This window comes from Boleophthalmus pectinirostris, unplaced genomic scaffold (assembly GCF_026225935.1).
Source record: "Boleophthalmus pectinirostris isolate CB_2022bp ecotype Guang Dong unplaced genomic scaffold, ASM2622593v1 HiC_scaffold_2, whole genome shotgun sequence".
NCBI classification, from domain to species: domain Eukaryota; kingdom Metazoa; phylum Chordata; class Actinopteri; order Gobiiformes; family Gobiidae; genus Boleophthalmus; species Boleophthalmus pectinirostris.
Genome location: NW_026571152.1, coordinates 44681818 through 44698970, shown reverse-complemented (window position 1 = coordinate 44698970; position 17153 = coordinate 44681818). Strand labels below are relative to the sequence as shown.

General features: G+C 45.4%; 1 protein-coding gene across 2 annotated transcripts in view; it reads left to right on the top strand.

The window, feature by feature from the left end:
• Window positions 1-17153, top strand: part of megf11 (multiple EGF-like-domains 11) — a 258619-nt gene that overhangs the window by 145154 nt on the left and 96312 nt on the right. For both annotated transcript variants that reach the window (XM_055155759.1, XM_055155758.1), the window contains exons 5-9: window positions 673-919; window positions 3566-3686; window positions 8672-8808; window positions 14974-15186; window positions 16665-16839. In XM_055155759.1, the coding sequence (XP_055011734.1) occupies window positions 673-919; window positions 3566-3686; window positions 8672-8808; window positions 14974-15186; window positions 16665-16839 (893 nt within the window). The remainder of the gene's footprint in view (window positions 1-672; window positions 920-3565; window positions 3687-8671; window positions 8809-14973; window positions 15187-16664; window positions 16840-17153) is intronic.

The window sequence follows — 17153 nt, the reverse complement described above, 5'->3', positions numbered from 1 at the left end:
AGGTCGAGACCAAGACAAGACCGAGATAAGACCGAGACAAGACCGACACTTTTAAGGGTCGAGACCGAGACAAGACCGAGACAAGGCCAGGACTTTTAAAGGTCGAGACCAAGAGAAGACCAAGACTGACACAAGACTGAGACCACGACCCATCGAGACCTTCTTTGACATTTATTTGTATTTTTAAGTTATTTTGGCACATTTATATCAGTGTTTTTATAAATCTAAAATAAGCCAAACAAACTGTTCTGCACTGAAACACTCTGTGCATGTTTTCTGGACCCTCGCCCACAGTTTGAGAAGCTCTTCTTTAATCCCACCGATACTTTACAGAAAACTGCTTCAAAAGTGGGAGGATTTTTAAATCTGTTTTTTCAGATTCCTGATTCTCTCACTGGTTTTACGTTGGGATTTGAGTCTCTGAGTGTTTTGTCGTAACACCGTGTGAGTGTAAACTTGTGCCGTGCCCTTCGTGAACTTCTCGGTGATTATGAGGCGTGACGTGAGCGACACTTCAGCCTCTGGTGAATAATGTTTGTGCAGGATTCATTTGTGTGTGTGGGCGTGTACCGTTAATGATCCGCTCTGCTCCTTTCACCTGACAAATGATTTCAGATGTTTTCAAGGTTAAGTCCCATTTGTCTGTGACCTCGACGTGTGTGTGACCCGCAGGGTGCGAGGCGGACTTCTGGGGACCGCACTGCACCAACCGCTGCCAGTGCCACAACAGGGGGCGCTGTAACCCCATCACCGGAGCCTGCACCTGCATCGACGGCTACCAGGGCTGGCGCTGCGAGGAGCAGTGCGAGCACGGCTACTACGGCAAAGGCTGCCAGCTCATCTGCCAGTGTCTGAACGGAGCCACCTGCGACCACGAGACGGGCGAGTGCCTGTGCACGCCGGGCTACACGGGCGCTTTGTGAGTACTCGCCCCGTCTGTGTAAACCAGGGGTGTCCAAACTTTTTTCATCAAGGGCCACATCTCTAAACACAGACAAAGCAGAGGCTGATCGTGGGCCACAGACTGGAGCTCAGTACAGGGAATTATTCAAATCTGTGCAGGTTTAACACGTTAGAACCTCAGTCTTTATTCACGCTAAAATCCTTAAAACCAAACACTAATATTTAATATTTAGCTTTATCAAGGTAGATTTTCAAAAAACTTGCAGTAAAAAATTCATTTTTAATTGATTTGGGCCAATTCACCTGGAAGCCTGAGGGCCAAGAAAAATTTGTCTGGGGGCCGGATTTGGCCCACGGGCCGTAGTTTGGACATGCCTGGTGTAAAGGGTCAGATCACACTAATGTCTGATCTAGTGTCGTTCAACCGTCACACACACACAGACACATACACACACCGACACACACAGACACATACACACACAGACACATACACACACACAGACACACACACACACACACAGACACAGACACATACACACACACACACACACAGACACACACACACACACACACAGACACATACACACACACAGACACATACACACACACACACACACACACACACAGACACATACACACACACACACACACACAGACACATACACACACACACACACACACAGACACACACACAGACACATACACACACACAGACACACACACACACATACACACACACAGAGCTGGAGGTGTGTTTGGTTTCATTCACACATTTAACACACAAACCCAAAGAATTCAACAACGCCTTTAAAATATCAAACAAAAAAGTCAAAATACCAAATTTAAAAAATAAAAATCTAACAAAAAAAGTAAAATAAATACATTTGCCATTAAATTATTTGTGTAATCATGTTAAATGCCTTTGCCTCTTTAGAAATATTTAGTTTTTTTTCAGTGTCTTAGTTTTGTCTGGTGTTGTTTTCTTTTGGTTCTGATTCTTCTCATTGGACTTTTTGGTTCAGTTTTGGCCCAGGTGTGACAGGTGTGACAGGTGTGACAGGTGTGACAGGTGTGACAGGTGACAGGTGACAGGTGTGACAGGTGTGACAGGTGGTGTGACAGGTGTGACAGGTGTGACAGGTGTGACAGGTGTCACAGGTGTGACAGGTGTGACAGGTCACAGGTGTGACAGGTGCCACAGGTGTGACAGGTGTGACAGGTTGACAGTCAGGTGTCAGGTGTGACAGGTGTGACAGGTGTGACAGGTGTGACAGGTGTGACAGGTGTGACAGGTGGGCAGAGTTTCCAGGGGTTCATTCCCATTGGTTCATTTATATTTGACGGACAGCTGAGTCTGGAGCTCCTGAAGTTCTTGTGGACGTTTCCTGCTGAAGTTTTGGTGCTCAGAGTTTTTCTCATTTTCAGTGTGGACGATTCTTCTGGAACAACGTGATTCTACACAGTGGAAGTTCTGGACAAACTTGTTGTGTGAACTTTTCGGTCTGTAACGGAGTTTAAGACTTAAGTTAAGTTTAAGACATTTAATACATTTAATACAAGCCAGTCACATTATCTTGGTGTTTTACTGAAGTTATTTTTAAATGTGCTGTATAAATAAACTTGAACTGAATTGAATTAAATTCAGTTGCCAAAACTTCACCAGAAAAAAGCCCACAACAGCTTCAGGAGCTCCAGACTCAGCTGTCCGTCAAACATAATCGAGCCAATGGGAAGGGACCATGTAAATCCCGCCCACCTGTCACACACACCTGTCACACCTGTCACACCTGTCACACCTGTCACATCCTGTCACACCTGTCACACCTGTCACACCTGTCACACCTGTCACACCTGTCACACCTGTCACACCTGTCACACCTGTCACACCTGTCACACCTGTCACACCTGTCACACCTGTCACACCTGTCACACCTGTCACACCTGTCACACCTGTCACACCTGTCACACCTGGGCCAAAACTGAACCAAAAAGTCCAACGAGAAAATCAGAACCAAAGAAAACGACACCAAACAAAACAGAAAAAGACACGGAACAAAAACGAAAGAGACAAAGATTTTACACAATTTGACTGCAATCTTATGTATTTTATTTTATTATTATTATTATTATTATTATTTTATTTTTTTTTTTTGCTTGATGTTTTAAAAGTCTTTGAAGGATTTGACTCAAAATTGATTCCACTCATTTGTGTTTGTGGGTCTGAGCGCTGATGATGAAATGTACCTGCTCCATGTGTGTGTGTGTGTGTGTGTCTGTGTGTGTGTTGTGTGTGTGTAACAGTTGTGTGTTTTGTGTAACAGTTGTGTGTTTTGTGTAACAGTTGTGTGTTTTGTGTGACAGTTGTGTGTTTTTGTGTAACAGTTGTGTGCAGTTGTGTGTGTGTGTTTTTGTGTAACAGTTGTGTGTTTTGTGTAACAGTTGTGTGTTTTGTGTGACAGTTGTGTGTTTTGTGTGTTGTGTAACAGTTGTGTGTGTTTTGTGTGACAGTTGTGTGTTTTGTGTGTTTTGTGTAACAGTTGTGTGTTTTTGTGTGTAACAGTTGTGTGTTTTGTGTGTGTAACAGTTGTGTGTTTTGTGTAACAGTTGTGTGTTTTGTGTGACAGTTGTGTGTTTTTGTGTGTTGTGTGTTTTTGTGTAACAGTTGTGGAGAGCGTTGTCCGTCTGGGAGTCACGGGCCTCAGTGTGAACGCCGCTGCCCCTGTCAGAACGGAGGCACCTGCCACCACATCACCGGGGACTGCTCCTGCCCTGCCGGATGGACGGTACGCACACACACACACACACAGACGCACACACACACACACACACACACACACACAGACGCACACACACACACACACACACACATAGAAAACTAGACTGAGCTGCAGAGTTAGCGTTTATTTTAAAAGGGAAAAACTCCATATTTATTTGTGTTGTTGTGTGTGTTGTTGTGTGTGTGTTGTTGTGTGTGTGTGTGTTGTGTGTTGTGTGTGTGTGTTGTGTGTGTTGTGTGTGTGTTGTTGTGTGTGTTGTTGTGTGTGTGTTCATTTGTATTGCACTGGGCTGAAAGCTTTTCGTCATTTCGTCGATGGATCAGCGGCGTCGGTGTCGTTGATGTGGCAGTTTTGATTTGTCAGCTAATTATTTTATTGGGAGCAGAAAGGATTTTTACGGCCGAGGCGAAGAGGCGACTCGCGAATCCACGTTTGGGGGAAGAATCGTGAATCGTGCGCGAGCTCCTCAGAGTGAGAGAAGAAGAAGTGACCTGAGCGAGCGCGACGTCACCGCAGCGGTCAGCTCCAAATGAAGCTCATCGGGGCCAGCGGGTACGACGGAGAATCTGGAGCGTCACGGCAACCGAAGAGCCAATCAGGGAAAGAAGGCGTCTGATTGGTCTGAGATTAATGTTCAGATCTTAATTTAGGGGCAAAATAGAGAAAAAAAATACCCTCAGGATCATGAAGAGCAGGTTCAGATGGACATTTTGAGATAAAAATGAGGAGGGTTCTTTCATAATGACAGCAGTTGTTGCACCAAATGTTCCACTGGATCCAGAAGCTCTTAGTTTGGTTGGTTTTCATTGGTTTTCATTGGTGTTGGTTGGTTTTTGTTGTTTTTCGTTGGCGTGAACGTTTCAGTCGCACTCAGATCTATAAATCAAACGGGCCGAGACCTCAGAAAAGAGCTGGTCTCGGTCGCTTGACTTCATACCAAATGCCAAACTCTGGTCCCTCTGAAGAGACGCCAACTCAGGTCCAAACCAAGTGTTCCAGATGCGTCATGGGAGGGGACACTCATGATGTCATTTCCTGTTTGTGGTGAGTGAAGAAGACGAGGGGCGGAGCTTGAACCACACCCAGACGTGCTCCAACTAACAGTGGAGCAACCAAAGGAACAAGAACTGATTTAATGAGGCACTGATCGTTTCCCTGAAGCAGCCGTGTGGACTTAGACCTGCACCACTTCATCTGAGACGAACATCTGATACTGGCAGGTCCACCAGGTCGACCTGTGTCCACCGGGCCGGCGGGTCCAGGTTAAGGGGTGTGATCGGACACCTGCCGCTCAGCTGGAGAGAGCCTCAGCGTCCCAAAGCCTCGTGCAGTGGAACCCGCTGTGTGCAGGAGCCTTGGGTCAGAGTCCTGCACAGGTCCATTTTTGGAGACCCACACCTGTCTGCACCTGCACAGTCCAGCACCACACCCGCCCATTAACCCGTGATTATATCAAAGTTAAATCCACACCCGACTGGACCCGTGAACATTCCACCTGTTCCCCACCTGTGATAAATCACACACAAACTAAAAGCATTCGAACAACAATTCGAACAACGGCACTAAATGAGGATTGAAGAGGCAGTTTGAAGAGGCAAAAGGATGAAGTACAAAAGCTTTCAGAAATATTCATGTGCATATTTGTCATAGTTGAGTTGAGCATAAAATATTTGTAAACTTTGGAATGAGTCCAGTCGTACATAAAATGTGTTGTGTGTATTTTATCCATCAGAAGATGAACTGAAAAGTTACGACTTCAAGAATTACAATCACCAAATGAAAATTTACGATTACACTTTCTTCAGTACGAACATGAATTCACAGACACGACTCGACTGTTAAAAATACAACATCACTTCACAGGCTTTATTTATTGGGCAGAAGACTGATCCCAGGACTAACTCAGGACTGAACTAGGACTAAAACAGGACTGAACCAGAACTGAACCAGGACTGACTGTTGGGACGGGCCTGGAGGTGCATCGCTTGGGCTTCTCTTTTTCAAGTCCAAAATTAGTCCTGGTTTAGTCCTGACCTGCCTGTGTGTGATCACTATACGCCCGTAAAATTCCAGTTAAAAAAAACGTTAAAACCCGCCTATTTCAGCAACTACCCCTGGGTTCCTGACCCGGTGCAGGACTCTGCCTTGGACAAACGTCAGTGGGACCAGGTTTGATTTGTTTGGTGTGAAAGGACCAAACCGGAGTCTTTGACACAGAAGAACTGTTTTACTGCCTGGTACGGACCAAATAATCCACTTGGTGATGTGAAAGTGCCCTGAGTTACAGTTACAGAGAGAAGGGAGATGGTTTTTCAATAGAACATGAACTGGAACCAGAGTGAGTGGAGCCAGAAGTGCGCCCATGCTCACTTCCTGTCTGGAACGCAGCGGTTAGTGGGTTAACTGTGTCCATTTATATAAACCGTCTGTGAAAACTCCTGTTGGATGAGGAAAAGTCCAAAAGCGTTTGCAAAATGTCTGAGGATTCATAATTAGATATTTGGTGTTTTTTATTTTTTTCCTGCAGACCCACTGAACCTCTGATCAATATCCTCTGTTCAATTATAAATATGAACCAAGAATTATCGAGTGAAGTTCAAGTTCAGGCAGAAGTCCCCTCAGAGGAGCAGAGTGGAGGTGTTCTGCTGTTCTCCTCAGTCTCTTCACGAGTCACTGCTGTAATAATAATAATAATAATAATAATGCAGCAGTGCAGAGACGCTCGGCAGAACCAAGAACATTTACACCAGATAAACTTAAGCACCACATTAGAGCGCAGAGCTTCACCGCACCTGGAACAAGCTCTGACGGACCGACCGTGAACCTGCTCCACCTGCAGCAGACACACGTTTAAAGTGTCCATCTCCTGCAAAATCAACTTTTCAGATCTTTTTGCCTCCTCAGAGTGATGTGTGGGCCTTGTATTTGTCGCTGAAGTGGTTTTTACATTGATTTGATGTTTTTTTTAAACAATTTGCAGCATATTTCTGCCTCCCTCCCACGTGACAACGAACTAAAGCTGCTACAACGATGACACGGCAGATACACCTATGAGTGTCGGGAAATGGACCTTCTGATTAATTTAGTGTGACCAGATTTTCAAAATAAAACACTGGGGCGTTTCTGGTTTGTGGAGGTTGGTGATAATAAGGAAAACTGTTCTCAGCTCATTCGTGACGGACATGAGTCACTTTAGTCACATTTTCTTTTGTCGTTTTTAAGCAGCTTTTCTGTATTTTACCCAAACAAATGTCAGTTTATGTTTCTCTTTACTGTTGCAGGGAAACAAAAATAGAGACACTGGAACATTTCTTGTATAAAATTGGGACAAATCAGTGGTTTTGTGTAAATCTGTGGGGACGGGGACACAGGGACGTCTGGACACTTTAGATTAATTAAAGAAAAATAGTTTGAAACTTTTACAGTTGATTAAATTCTGTGAAATGTTTTAGTCTGATGGTTTAGTTCAGTTTAGTTTGAACACAAAGTTCTGTAAGTGGATGTTTTTTTTGGGTTTTTTTGTTTTGTTTTTTTGCTTTGATTAAAGATGCTCTGTGTAACTTTTCTGGTTCGCGTCCCCCACCTGTTTGTCTCCATGGAGCTTTGTCCAGGATGTTCCACACTTTGGGATTAAATTTGTGTATCTTTATGGAGACATGGAGATGTCAGGAGCCTGTGGTCAGTGTTTATGGTCCTGTTCAGGAGTTTGATTTTTTACAGTAAAAGGTGAAAGTGGCTAATACTAGCGCTAATGCTAACGTTAATGCTAACTCGTGATTGCAGTGTTGTTCAGAGGGACGTGTTTAACAGCTCAGTTCTGCACCTGTTGGAGTTTCTTCATGTCAGGAAGTCCCTTCATTACAACATGTCTCTATTTAGACGTGCTGGTTTTCCCACACTTTTTAGTGTGTTTATTCTGACACGTCTCATGTGAGTTTTGTGCTGTGAGCGTCGTCTCATTGAGCTGGAGAAATTAACTTGACTGGTTATTTTAGGGCGACCAAACGTCCGTTTTTCCCCGGACACATCTGTTTTTTGTGTCCTGTCCTGGACGTCCGGGAGTTTTTTTTTCATAAAGTGATGTAAATGTTCTGGTTTTCATGATTTTCATTGGGACATTAAACTGAGCGTCTCTCGTAGCGTCTGTGACTCAGAAGGAGCGAGACACAAACAGTCGGTCAGTCTGAAACACGCCGAAGAGCAAATGTGCATTTAACAATGACTTGGACATGAAATTCTCTGTTTTCCGTCCCGGTCGAGACCAGTGTGATCCATGTGCACAGGCTGCGAGGTGAGAGTAGCTCAATGTCCAGGCTCCACCCCCCAACCCCCGGTAAGATGTCCGGGTTTTCACAAACGGAAATACGGTCACCCTAACTTATTTATTCATGCTGTTTGTTGTTCTCTGCAGATACACGACCAAATGACTGAAGCACAAAGGACCATGCAGTCTCTGTTTTAGATGAGATAATTTCGCGAAGGCTGATGCTCTTTTTTTTAAATACAGTCGTGTTTCCCGCGGCTCAGTTTGGACAGTTTCCCGTCACTGTCTGATCCTCTGTGGCTGAAGTTTTCTATGATCAAGTCCTGACATCGGCCCAAACATTTTATGATCTATGGGAGCAGAAGCATCATAGACTTTATTATTTTATTATTCATGTCAGAAAAGCCGAATGTTTGAAAAATAGTAAAGTGCCGCTGCTCCGACAATGGAAAAAAAAAATTGAAGTAGTCGGACGCTTGAAAAATAATGTTTACGCCGCTGCTCCGACAATTAGACGTCAATGTGTAAATAGCAGCATGTTGAAATAACCCCGAAATAAACCCAGATTGTGTTACAGTAAAAATCTGATTAAAGCCTGACTTCAGTAACAGAGGTTCAGACAGAGAGATGCCTTAAGTTAGCATCACATATAACTCTCCCTCTGCTCTGTCTCCTGCCCCACCTATTACCCCTCCTCTTACCCTCTTACCCTCCTGTGTGTGTCCAGGGTTCTGTGTGTGCCCAGCCGTGCCCCATGGGTAAATACGGCATCAACTGCAGTAAAGACTGTTCGTGCAGAAACGGCGGCGTGTGTGACCACGTGAGCGGGCAGTGCCAGTGTGCGGCGGGCTTCAGCGGGCGCAGGTACCACACTCACACTCACACTCACACTCACACTCACATCACATCACATCACGACCGACACAGGCCACGGTGCAAAAGCTCGGAGAGTTTCAGCTCCGCACTCACAGATTCTCTTTGTTTATTTTGAAGGAGACATTTTTATTTCAGACTTTTCCAAAAGCGTTTGGCGCCGGTTCAGTGTTTGACTTTAAATATTCAAGTGGACGGAACATTTCTGCACTCAGAAACTCAGGACTCACACTATAAAGATCCTAGAACTTTTAAATCATGTTCTAATGTTCCTGGTCACACTCAGAGCTGGAGTTGTGTTTGTTTGACTAAATCTTTATTATGAGTCTGTTACATCTACAAAACTCCAAACACTCTGCTCCACCTTGTGATGTCATGAAGTGGTAGTTTAAGCAGCTCCTTTCCCCTTTAGTTCAGTCGAGATTGGGAACTGGACGACTGAACTGATCCAGATGATTCTAGTGAAGGTGTGTGGAGTTTAAAAACACAGTGGAGCATTTTCTGTATCACCACATGATGACATCACAAGGTGGAACAGAGTGTTTTCTGTTTGTAGTAGGAGTTTATTTGTTCAGCTCTACAAAACAAATCAGAACAAACACAGAGTCCAGCCTCATGGATCATGAGTGAAAGAGTTTAGTCTGAAGTCAAAGTTCTTCAAACACAAACTCTGTAAAACAACGACAGAATTCAAGAAAGAAAATCAGCGTCTGAACAGAAACTTTGAGTTCATCACATGATTCACTGTAAATATAAGAGACTAAATATCAATGAAAACAAACTATATTTAAAGCCTCATTCATTCATTCCAGAGCTCGAAATCTTTAAAACAGAACACTTTATTCTCTTAAAGCTTCTACAGTGTAAGGCCCCGTTCACACTAGTGTGTATGTGAGTGGTGTGGTTATGGGTGCAGTGTTCGTTCACACTAATCCGATGGAAAACGACTCCAGAGACGGAACAATCTGGTGCCTCCAGGTCCACGAGTTCATGTTGGTCCAGATGTGACGGGGACTCCTGAAAACTCTGATACTCTGATGTGTGTCTGTCACCGCCGACTCATTCACCACAAAACACTAAGACACACAACATGTGTCCATTCACATAAACGTGTGTCTGTGTGCACCACCTGCACACGTATAATGTGTGAAAACACCCCTCTGTCACAGAGAGAACACCCACTCAAAAGTCGTGTCAATAGGCGAATTTCATTGTTGACAAAAGCGTTGCTGCTGGGAATTATTTTGGTCGACGACAATAAACACTAATTCAACACGACGGACGGAGCGAGAAAACACGTAAAGGTTATTGATCCCGGTTATTTATCCACTCTAACGGCAGACGACCCAAGACCATTTGACCAGAAATTTTTCATAAACATCGACGGACGACAAATCCCCCTTTTCAACCCTGACAGAGTCTGGACCAAACCAAACTTCTGGTCAGAATCTCCAACTACCTGGACAAATATTCACTTGGGCGACATCCACAATGACTTGGTGAAACTCCTGGGCCATTCACAGCAGAAAAGATGAAAACCTCCAAGAGTCTGGATGTGTTGTTGAACTTGTTGAGTCCACGGTTTGTTAGGATCTTCTACGTTTGCTCTGCGGATGTTTGAAAGTCGTTTAATTCACCGTTAGTGGTTCTTTTCACTCAGAATACGAAAAAGACATTTTCCTTCTTCCGTGTTTCTATTTGTGCATCTGATAATGCAGCAGGAATTTACCATTATTGGGGATAAATACGTGAGGTTACACACTGTGTTTGACGCTACTGTGTTTCTTGCCTCCGAACCAAAATATTTCCCAGCAGCAACGCGGACTTTTAATAACAATGACTTCAGCTCAAACTCGCCTATAGAGAAGGCTCGTGGAAACAGAAACGACGCATCTAGATGCAAATCGTTTCCGATGCGGTGATTTGTTTCAGTGTAAACATGACCTTAGTGTCACGAAGAAACAGGAGAGGACCCAAAACACAGGTCTGCACTTCAGTGGTTTAATGTAACAAAACCAAAAAACAGTAGAAACTCCAACGGACATGATACTGACAACGACAATGGACCAACGAAGGGCAGACACATCAGGGCGGGGCAAACAATCAACAGACACGAAGTAAAACTCAAAACTAGAATCTGACACGACAAAATAAACATGTCAAAATAAAACATCAAAGGCACACAACACTACAGGAAAAAGATGCAGCAAAATAAGCAAAAAAAAAACTGACTACAAAACATGAACCATGACAATTAGACTTTTTAAAATCATCGCTCAGGTTGTTCCTCAAACTCACCTTCAACACAAACATAAACACTTTTTTATTACTTATCTTCATTTTTGCCAGTTTATTTTCCTATTTGTGGTCAAACAAACTAATAATAATGTTAAAAAAAGCACAAAAGTTTATCGTTTTTGATCAAACAAAATAAAACCCAACGAGAATGAAAGTCAGAATTTTTTGTTTTTGTTTATGGTCGTACAAACTTATAATAATGATCAAGAAGCACAAAATCGTTTATCGTTTATGATCGTATCAAAATAAAAGGTGATGTTTAAAGAAAAGCCTGTGTTATGTTGAATAGTGGTGGTTTGTTTGTGGAGACAGTGGGTCTGTTCTTCTCCGTGTTTCTGTACGACTCTTCAGTTTGAGAGAAACAGAGTTTATAGAGACTGTGGTGTAACATCGGCCCTTTAGGATCTTACGGCTCTTTATTCGTCAGAGCTTCATTTGCTGTTCACAGTAAAAGTGCAGCGAAGCAAAGCCCCACAGCTCCGGCTCAGTGTGAGAACATCTGCCCACACTTACACATTTCGAGTGTTTTCAGAGTGGACCAGAGGTGGATCGTTTCTGCTGCAGAGCTCCTCCTCTAACACATTTACTCACGTTAGAAGATTCTCTCTGATTTTCTCCTGTAAACGCCGCCGTCGCTCTCAGATCATTTCACACTTTAAACATATTCTGTAATGATTTAGACTACAGATTATTTTTGACTTTGAACCTGATTTTCAGCGAGTAAAGCTCCACTAAACCTCGGCATCTCAGGGTTTGAAGGTTCATAAATAATGGATGTGCTTCATTATCGGCTCCTGTGAGGCTCCGGTCACTTTACTCCGGTCAACATTAGATTAGGCTTTTATTTATCGCCCCAGATCTGTTTTTATTTTTCAGTTGTTCTGTTTCAATTTCTCAAAGTGAAACAGAACAGACGTGGTGACAGAGTCCAGGGGCCCGGGGGCCCAGGAGCCTCCGTCTGCAGCGAGTCGCGTCTCAAGAAGGAAAAGAGTCGTTCCACATTTGCGCTCGTGTTTGCGTCGTGTTTAAGATCAGAGCAGAAGGTTTGAGCTTTAAAGGGACAGTTTGGGTTTTTTGACATAAATCTGTGTGTCGTCCCGGTGATCAGTGTCACATCCACACTGACTCACCCCGACAGCGTCCAGTGAACTGAGATACTGACCGTTTTCGGTGTTGATGAAAGTCGTCCGGCAACTTGTCTGGGGACTGTATAATAAAGTGTTTTTCTTCTCAAAACAACTGTGTTCAGGTGACAGCCGCGCCTGGTTCACTGTGTTTACTGCTCGGAATGTTAACGACAACATGTCTGATTACGACACCGATGATAAAGACTTTGCCTTTACCACAAAGTCAAGGGGAGATCTTTATGAACCTGAATATACTGACGCCGAATTTCACCAGATGGAGTAAGAACAGACAGAGAAAGAAAAGAGACAAAGAAGTGGGACAAGTTGAAGCTGGAGCCGTGAGAGACCGAGAGACAATCACCATCACGTCATTTATAAACTCGTACACAGTGAACATAGAGCCTCCACTGTGACTGAAGCATGAACGACTAATAGAAACATGAATCATCCACACGTCCACGTCGCTGCTGCCAATAGTGTAAGAGACATTTACAATAATAATAACAGTCGACTTATAAAGTTACGTTTTGTAGAAGTTTCACTGGTGATGTGACACTGAGTGATTTACTGCACACAGAGTTACAGCTGATTCTTGAGTCTGTTCTCTTGTAAACACAGCGACACTTCTTCGTTCTTACCTGGTTTAGTTTCCACATTGAAGCCAAAAGGAAAGAAGCCAAAGTTTCCTCAGCACAAAGTCCGTGACAGGAAAACGGTGACGTGTGTGGAGATTCAGACAGACTTTTGTTGTTCCAGCCTGGAGAATCAAGAGTCACACCATTTTTTAGATATATTCATATGTATCTTATACAAGTTTATATACTTATGGCTCTAGTTCTCACGTCGTGGTGTCTGTGCATGTAAACACTGACAAACAACTGAACAAGGTGATGGATTCATGCGCGGCTGTCACCTGGCGCAGTGATACGAACGGAGAGAAAATAGAGCCAAGTGATTATGAGGTCTGACTTTTTTGAGGACGATGGTTTTGTGATGTAAATGTTTCACTCTTTTGAACACAGATTGTTTTGTGAAGAAAAACACTTTATTATACAGTCCCCAGAACAACTTGCCACACGACTTTCATCAGCACCGAAAACGGTCAGTATCTGGACTCACCGGACGCTGTCGGGGTGAGTCAGTGTGGATGTGACACTGATCACGGGGACGACACACAGATTTATGTCAAAAAACCCAAACTGTCCCTTTAACATGAGAAGAACATAGAAGCTTCAAAACGAGAGAAAGAAGCTCCGCCCCCAGAGGAGCGGCAGGAGCGACAGGAGCAAACGGTCATTAGTGTGTGTGCGTCGGGGCAGGTGCAGTGTAATGGGATGTTTATGTGTAATGGATGTGGGGGGGCCGTGGCTGTGGGGTCTGCTCTCTGCCTGTCCATTGATTGGTGTTTGGATTGTGCTCATTAATTATCAGTAATGGGTTTGTATCAGCGTCTCGTCGGGGCCCGGGCGGCTCCAGGGGCCCCCAGCTCTCCTCTTTATTAGTTCTACTAAAACTATCGTGTCCAGGATGAAAAGACTTCCTCCTAAAGACCTCGTCTTTACTTTATTATTTTGCGAAATTGGCCTCATTCATTTTGTCAGTGGCAGGTGAATTAAGCAGCCAGGGGCCCGGAGCCTGCGCAGGGCCTCACCTGTCGGAGCTCAGGCTCAGAGAACAGATCGAGCTGAAAACGCTCATTTAAACACAAAACACACAGCGGCCATTGGATCCTATGATTGGACTATTTATAATCGTTTGGTTTTGCCCTGGAGAAGAACTTCAGTCTGGAACATCCGACCAGAGTGAACGGAAGAACAGAAGAACAGAAGAACAGATAACAGAAGAACAATAACAGAAGAACAATAACAGAAGAACAGAGAGAGGGATGGAGGGAGGGATGGAGGGAGGGATGGAGGGAGAGATGGAGGGAGAGGTGCATTTGGCCGAGTGCAGACGGAGCCAAAAAATCTTTAGTTTAATTCAGGTTTGTTTTAGTGATTCTTTATGTGGACGACAAGAAGTGAACCTCCTGAACTCAGAGACAGAAACACCTGAACTGAACCGTCCACATCTGTGTTCTGATGTTCTAATGTTCTAATGTTCTAATGTTCTTATGTTCCTGGTCACACTCAGAGCTGGAGTTTTGTTTGTTTCATTCACATGTTTGAGTGACTCTTTCTTATTAATCTGTTTAAAAACACAGTGGAGCACTTCCTGTATCACCACATGATGACATCACAAGGTGGAACAGAGTGTTTTAGAGAGAAGAGCTCGTGTTAAATGTGCAGGTTTGTGTGTGAAACATGTGAATGAAACAAAACACAAAACACACCTGCAGTGTGTGACGGGGACAGTAGAACATCAGAACATCAGAACATCAGAACATCAGAACATCAGAACATCAGAACATCAGAACATCAGAACATTAGAACATCAGAACATCAGAACATTAGAACATCAGAACATGGACACTGGAATCTTGTCGTTTTCTTCAGTTGTTCTTTGGCACCAGAGACATTTTACTGTGTTTCCTTTGACCTAAGTGTGTGTGAGCCGGCACAGGGAGGACACACACACACACACACACACACACACACACACACACACACACACACTCTGGCGTCGGTCTGTTGGACGTTTCGTGGGCGGTCACTTCGGCCGTTACTAAAAATCTCTCTCCAGTTTTAACAATGTGCCTGATGTCGCACCTGTCACCCGTGTGCCCGCGCAGGTGCCAGGAGGACTGCCCCGTGGGCACCTACGGCCCCCAGTGCACCCAAAGGTGTCAGTGTGAGAACGGAGCCAAGTGCCACCACGTGACGGGCGCGTGTATGTGCGAGACGGGCTTCAAAGGACCAAACTGTCAAGAACGATTCTGCCCGAGCGGATTGTACGGACTCATCTGTGACAAGTACTGTCCCTGCGACAGCGCCCACACGCTCAGGTGAGACACCCGCCCGCTCAGGTGAGACACCCGCCCACACGCTCAGGTGAGACACCCGCCCGAACACACGCTCAGGTGAGACACCCGCCCACACGCTCAGGTGAGACACACACACGCACACACACACGCTCAGGTGAGACACCCGCCCACACGCTCAGGTGAGACACCCGCCCACACACGCTCAGGTGAGACACCACGCTCAGGTGAGACACCCGCCCACACACACGCTCAGGTGAGACACCCACCCGCACCACACACGCTCAGGTGAGACACCCGCTCAGGTGAGACACCCGCCCACACGCTCAGGTGAGACACCCGCCGTCAGGTGAGACACCCGCTCAGGTGAGACACCGCCCACAGCTCAGGTGAGAAGGTTCAGGTGAGTCAGGTGAGACACGCTCAGGTGAGACACGGCTCAGGTGAGACAGGTTCAGGTTCAGGTGATCAGGTGAGACACCTCAGGTGAGACACTCAGGTGAGATCAGGTGAGACACCCGTCAGGTGAGACAGGTGAGACACCCTCAGGTGAGACATCAGGTTTCATGTGAGACACCCGCCCACGCTCAGGTGAGACACCGTCAGGTGAGACACCCGCTGTTCAGGTGAGATCAGGTGAGATCAGGTGAGACACCCGCTCATCATTATTGATTCAACTCAGGTGAGACAACAGAGAAAACTCAGGTGAGATCAGTTTCTCTGTTCAGGTCTTCACTCAGAGGAGAAAGATTGAGACACCCGCTCAGGTGAGACACATCAGGTGAGACAAATGTGAGACACCCGCCTTTAAACCTCAGTGTTGAGACATCAGGTGAGACACCCGCTTCACCCGCGCTAGACAAATCAGGTGAGACACCCGTCTGAATCACTCAGGTGAGACACCCGCCCAAATTCTCAAACAGATGAGACACCCGCTTTCAGGTCCACAGGCACCCGCTCCCTCAGGTGAGACTCCTCCTCTCGTCCTCCTCAGGTTGAGACTCTTCCTCTTCACTCCTCCTGTCCTCCTCTCATCCCCTCACAGTCGTGTAGTCTTGAGTCTTTTAATCGTGACCTTGGCTTCATTCATAATTTCTGAGCGACTCTGTTCAGAGTTAATGCTCTGATTCCACCAGAACTCCAACGAAACTCCACCAGAACTCCACCGGCCGCTGCAGCGAGAGGAGGAAGAACAAATTATCTGAGAGGAAGAGGAGAGGAGGAGAGAGAGAGAGAGAGAGAGAGAGAGAGAGAGAGAGAGAGAGAGAGAGAGAGAGAGAGAGAGAGAGAGAGAGAGAGGAGGAGGAGAAAACGATTTATCTGAGAGTGGACAGACGAGAGGAAGAGGAGGAGAAACTGTGTGTCTGTAATGATCTCTAAGGTGCTTGTTTTGGTGTGTGTCTGTGTGTGTGTGTGTGTGTGTGTGTGTGTGTGTGTGTGTGTGTGTGTGTGTGTGTGTGTGTGTGTGTGTGTGTGTGTGTGTGTGTGTGCCCCGCTCGCAGCTGCCACCCGCTGTCCGGAGAGTGCACCTGTGTGTCTGGATGGACAGGGCTGTTCTGTAATGAGACCTGTCCTCCCGGTTTCTACGGCGACGTTTGCTCCGAGCCGTGCAGCTGTGCCAACGGCGCCGACTGCCACCCTGTGACGGGCGCCTGCGTCTGCGCGCCAGGCTACATGGTGAGTGCACGATGCCCGTTACACACACACAGACACACACACGACACACTCTCATTTTAAGGGGCAGTGTGGGACTGGACCTGTCACCAAACTCACAACAGAAAATAGAACATCTCAGACTCCAGACGCCATTTTGATACGAAGGAATTCTGATCCCAACATGAAAATAAAAACTCTGTGTTTAAACGAACTCCTGTGATTTTACACTTTCAACGGTAAAACTTTATTTACTGTTCACATGAGTCCTTATGTCTGTGTGATCTGTGGTTCAGTCCTGGTCCAGTCCTGCTTTAGTCCTGCTTTAGTCCTGGTTT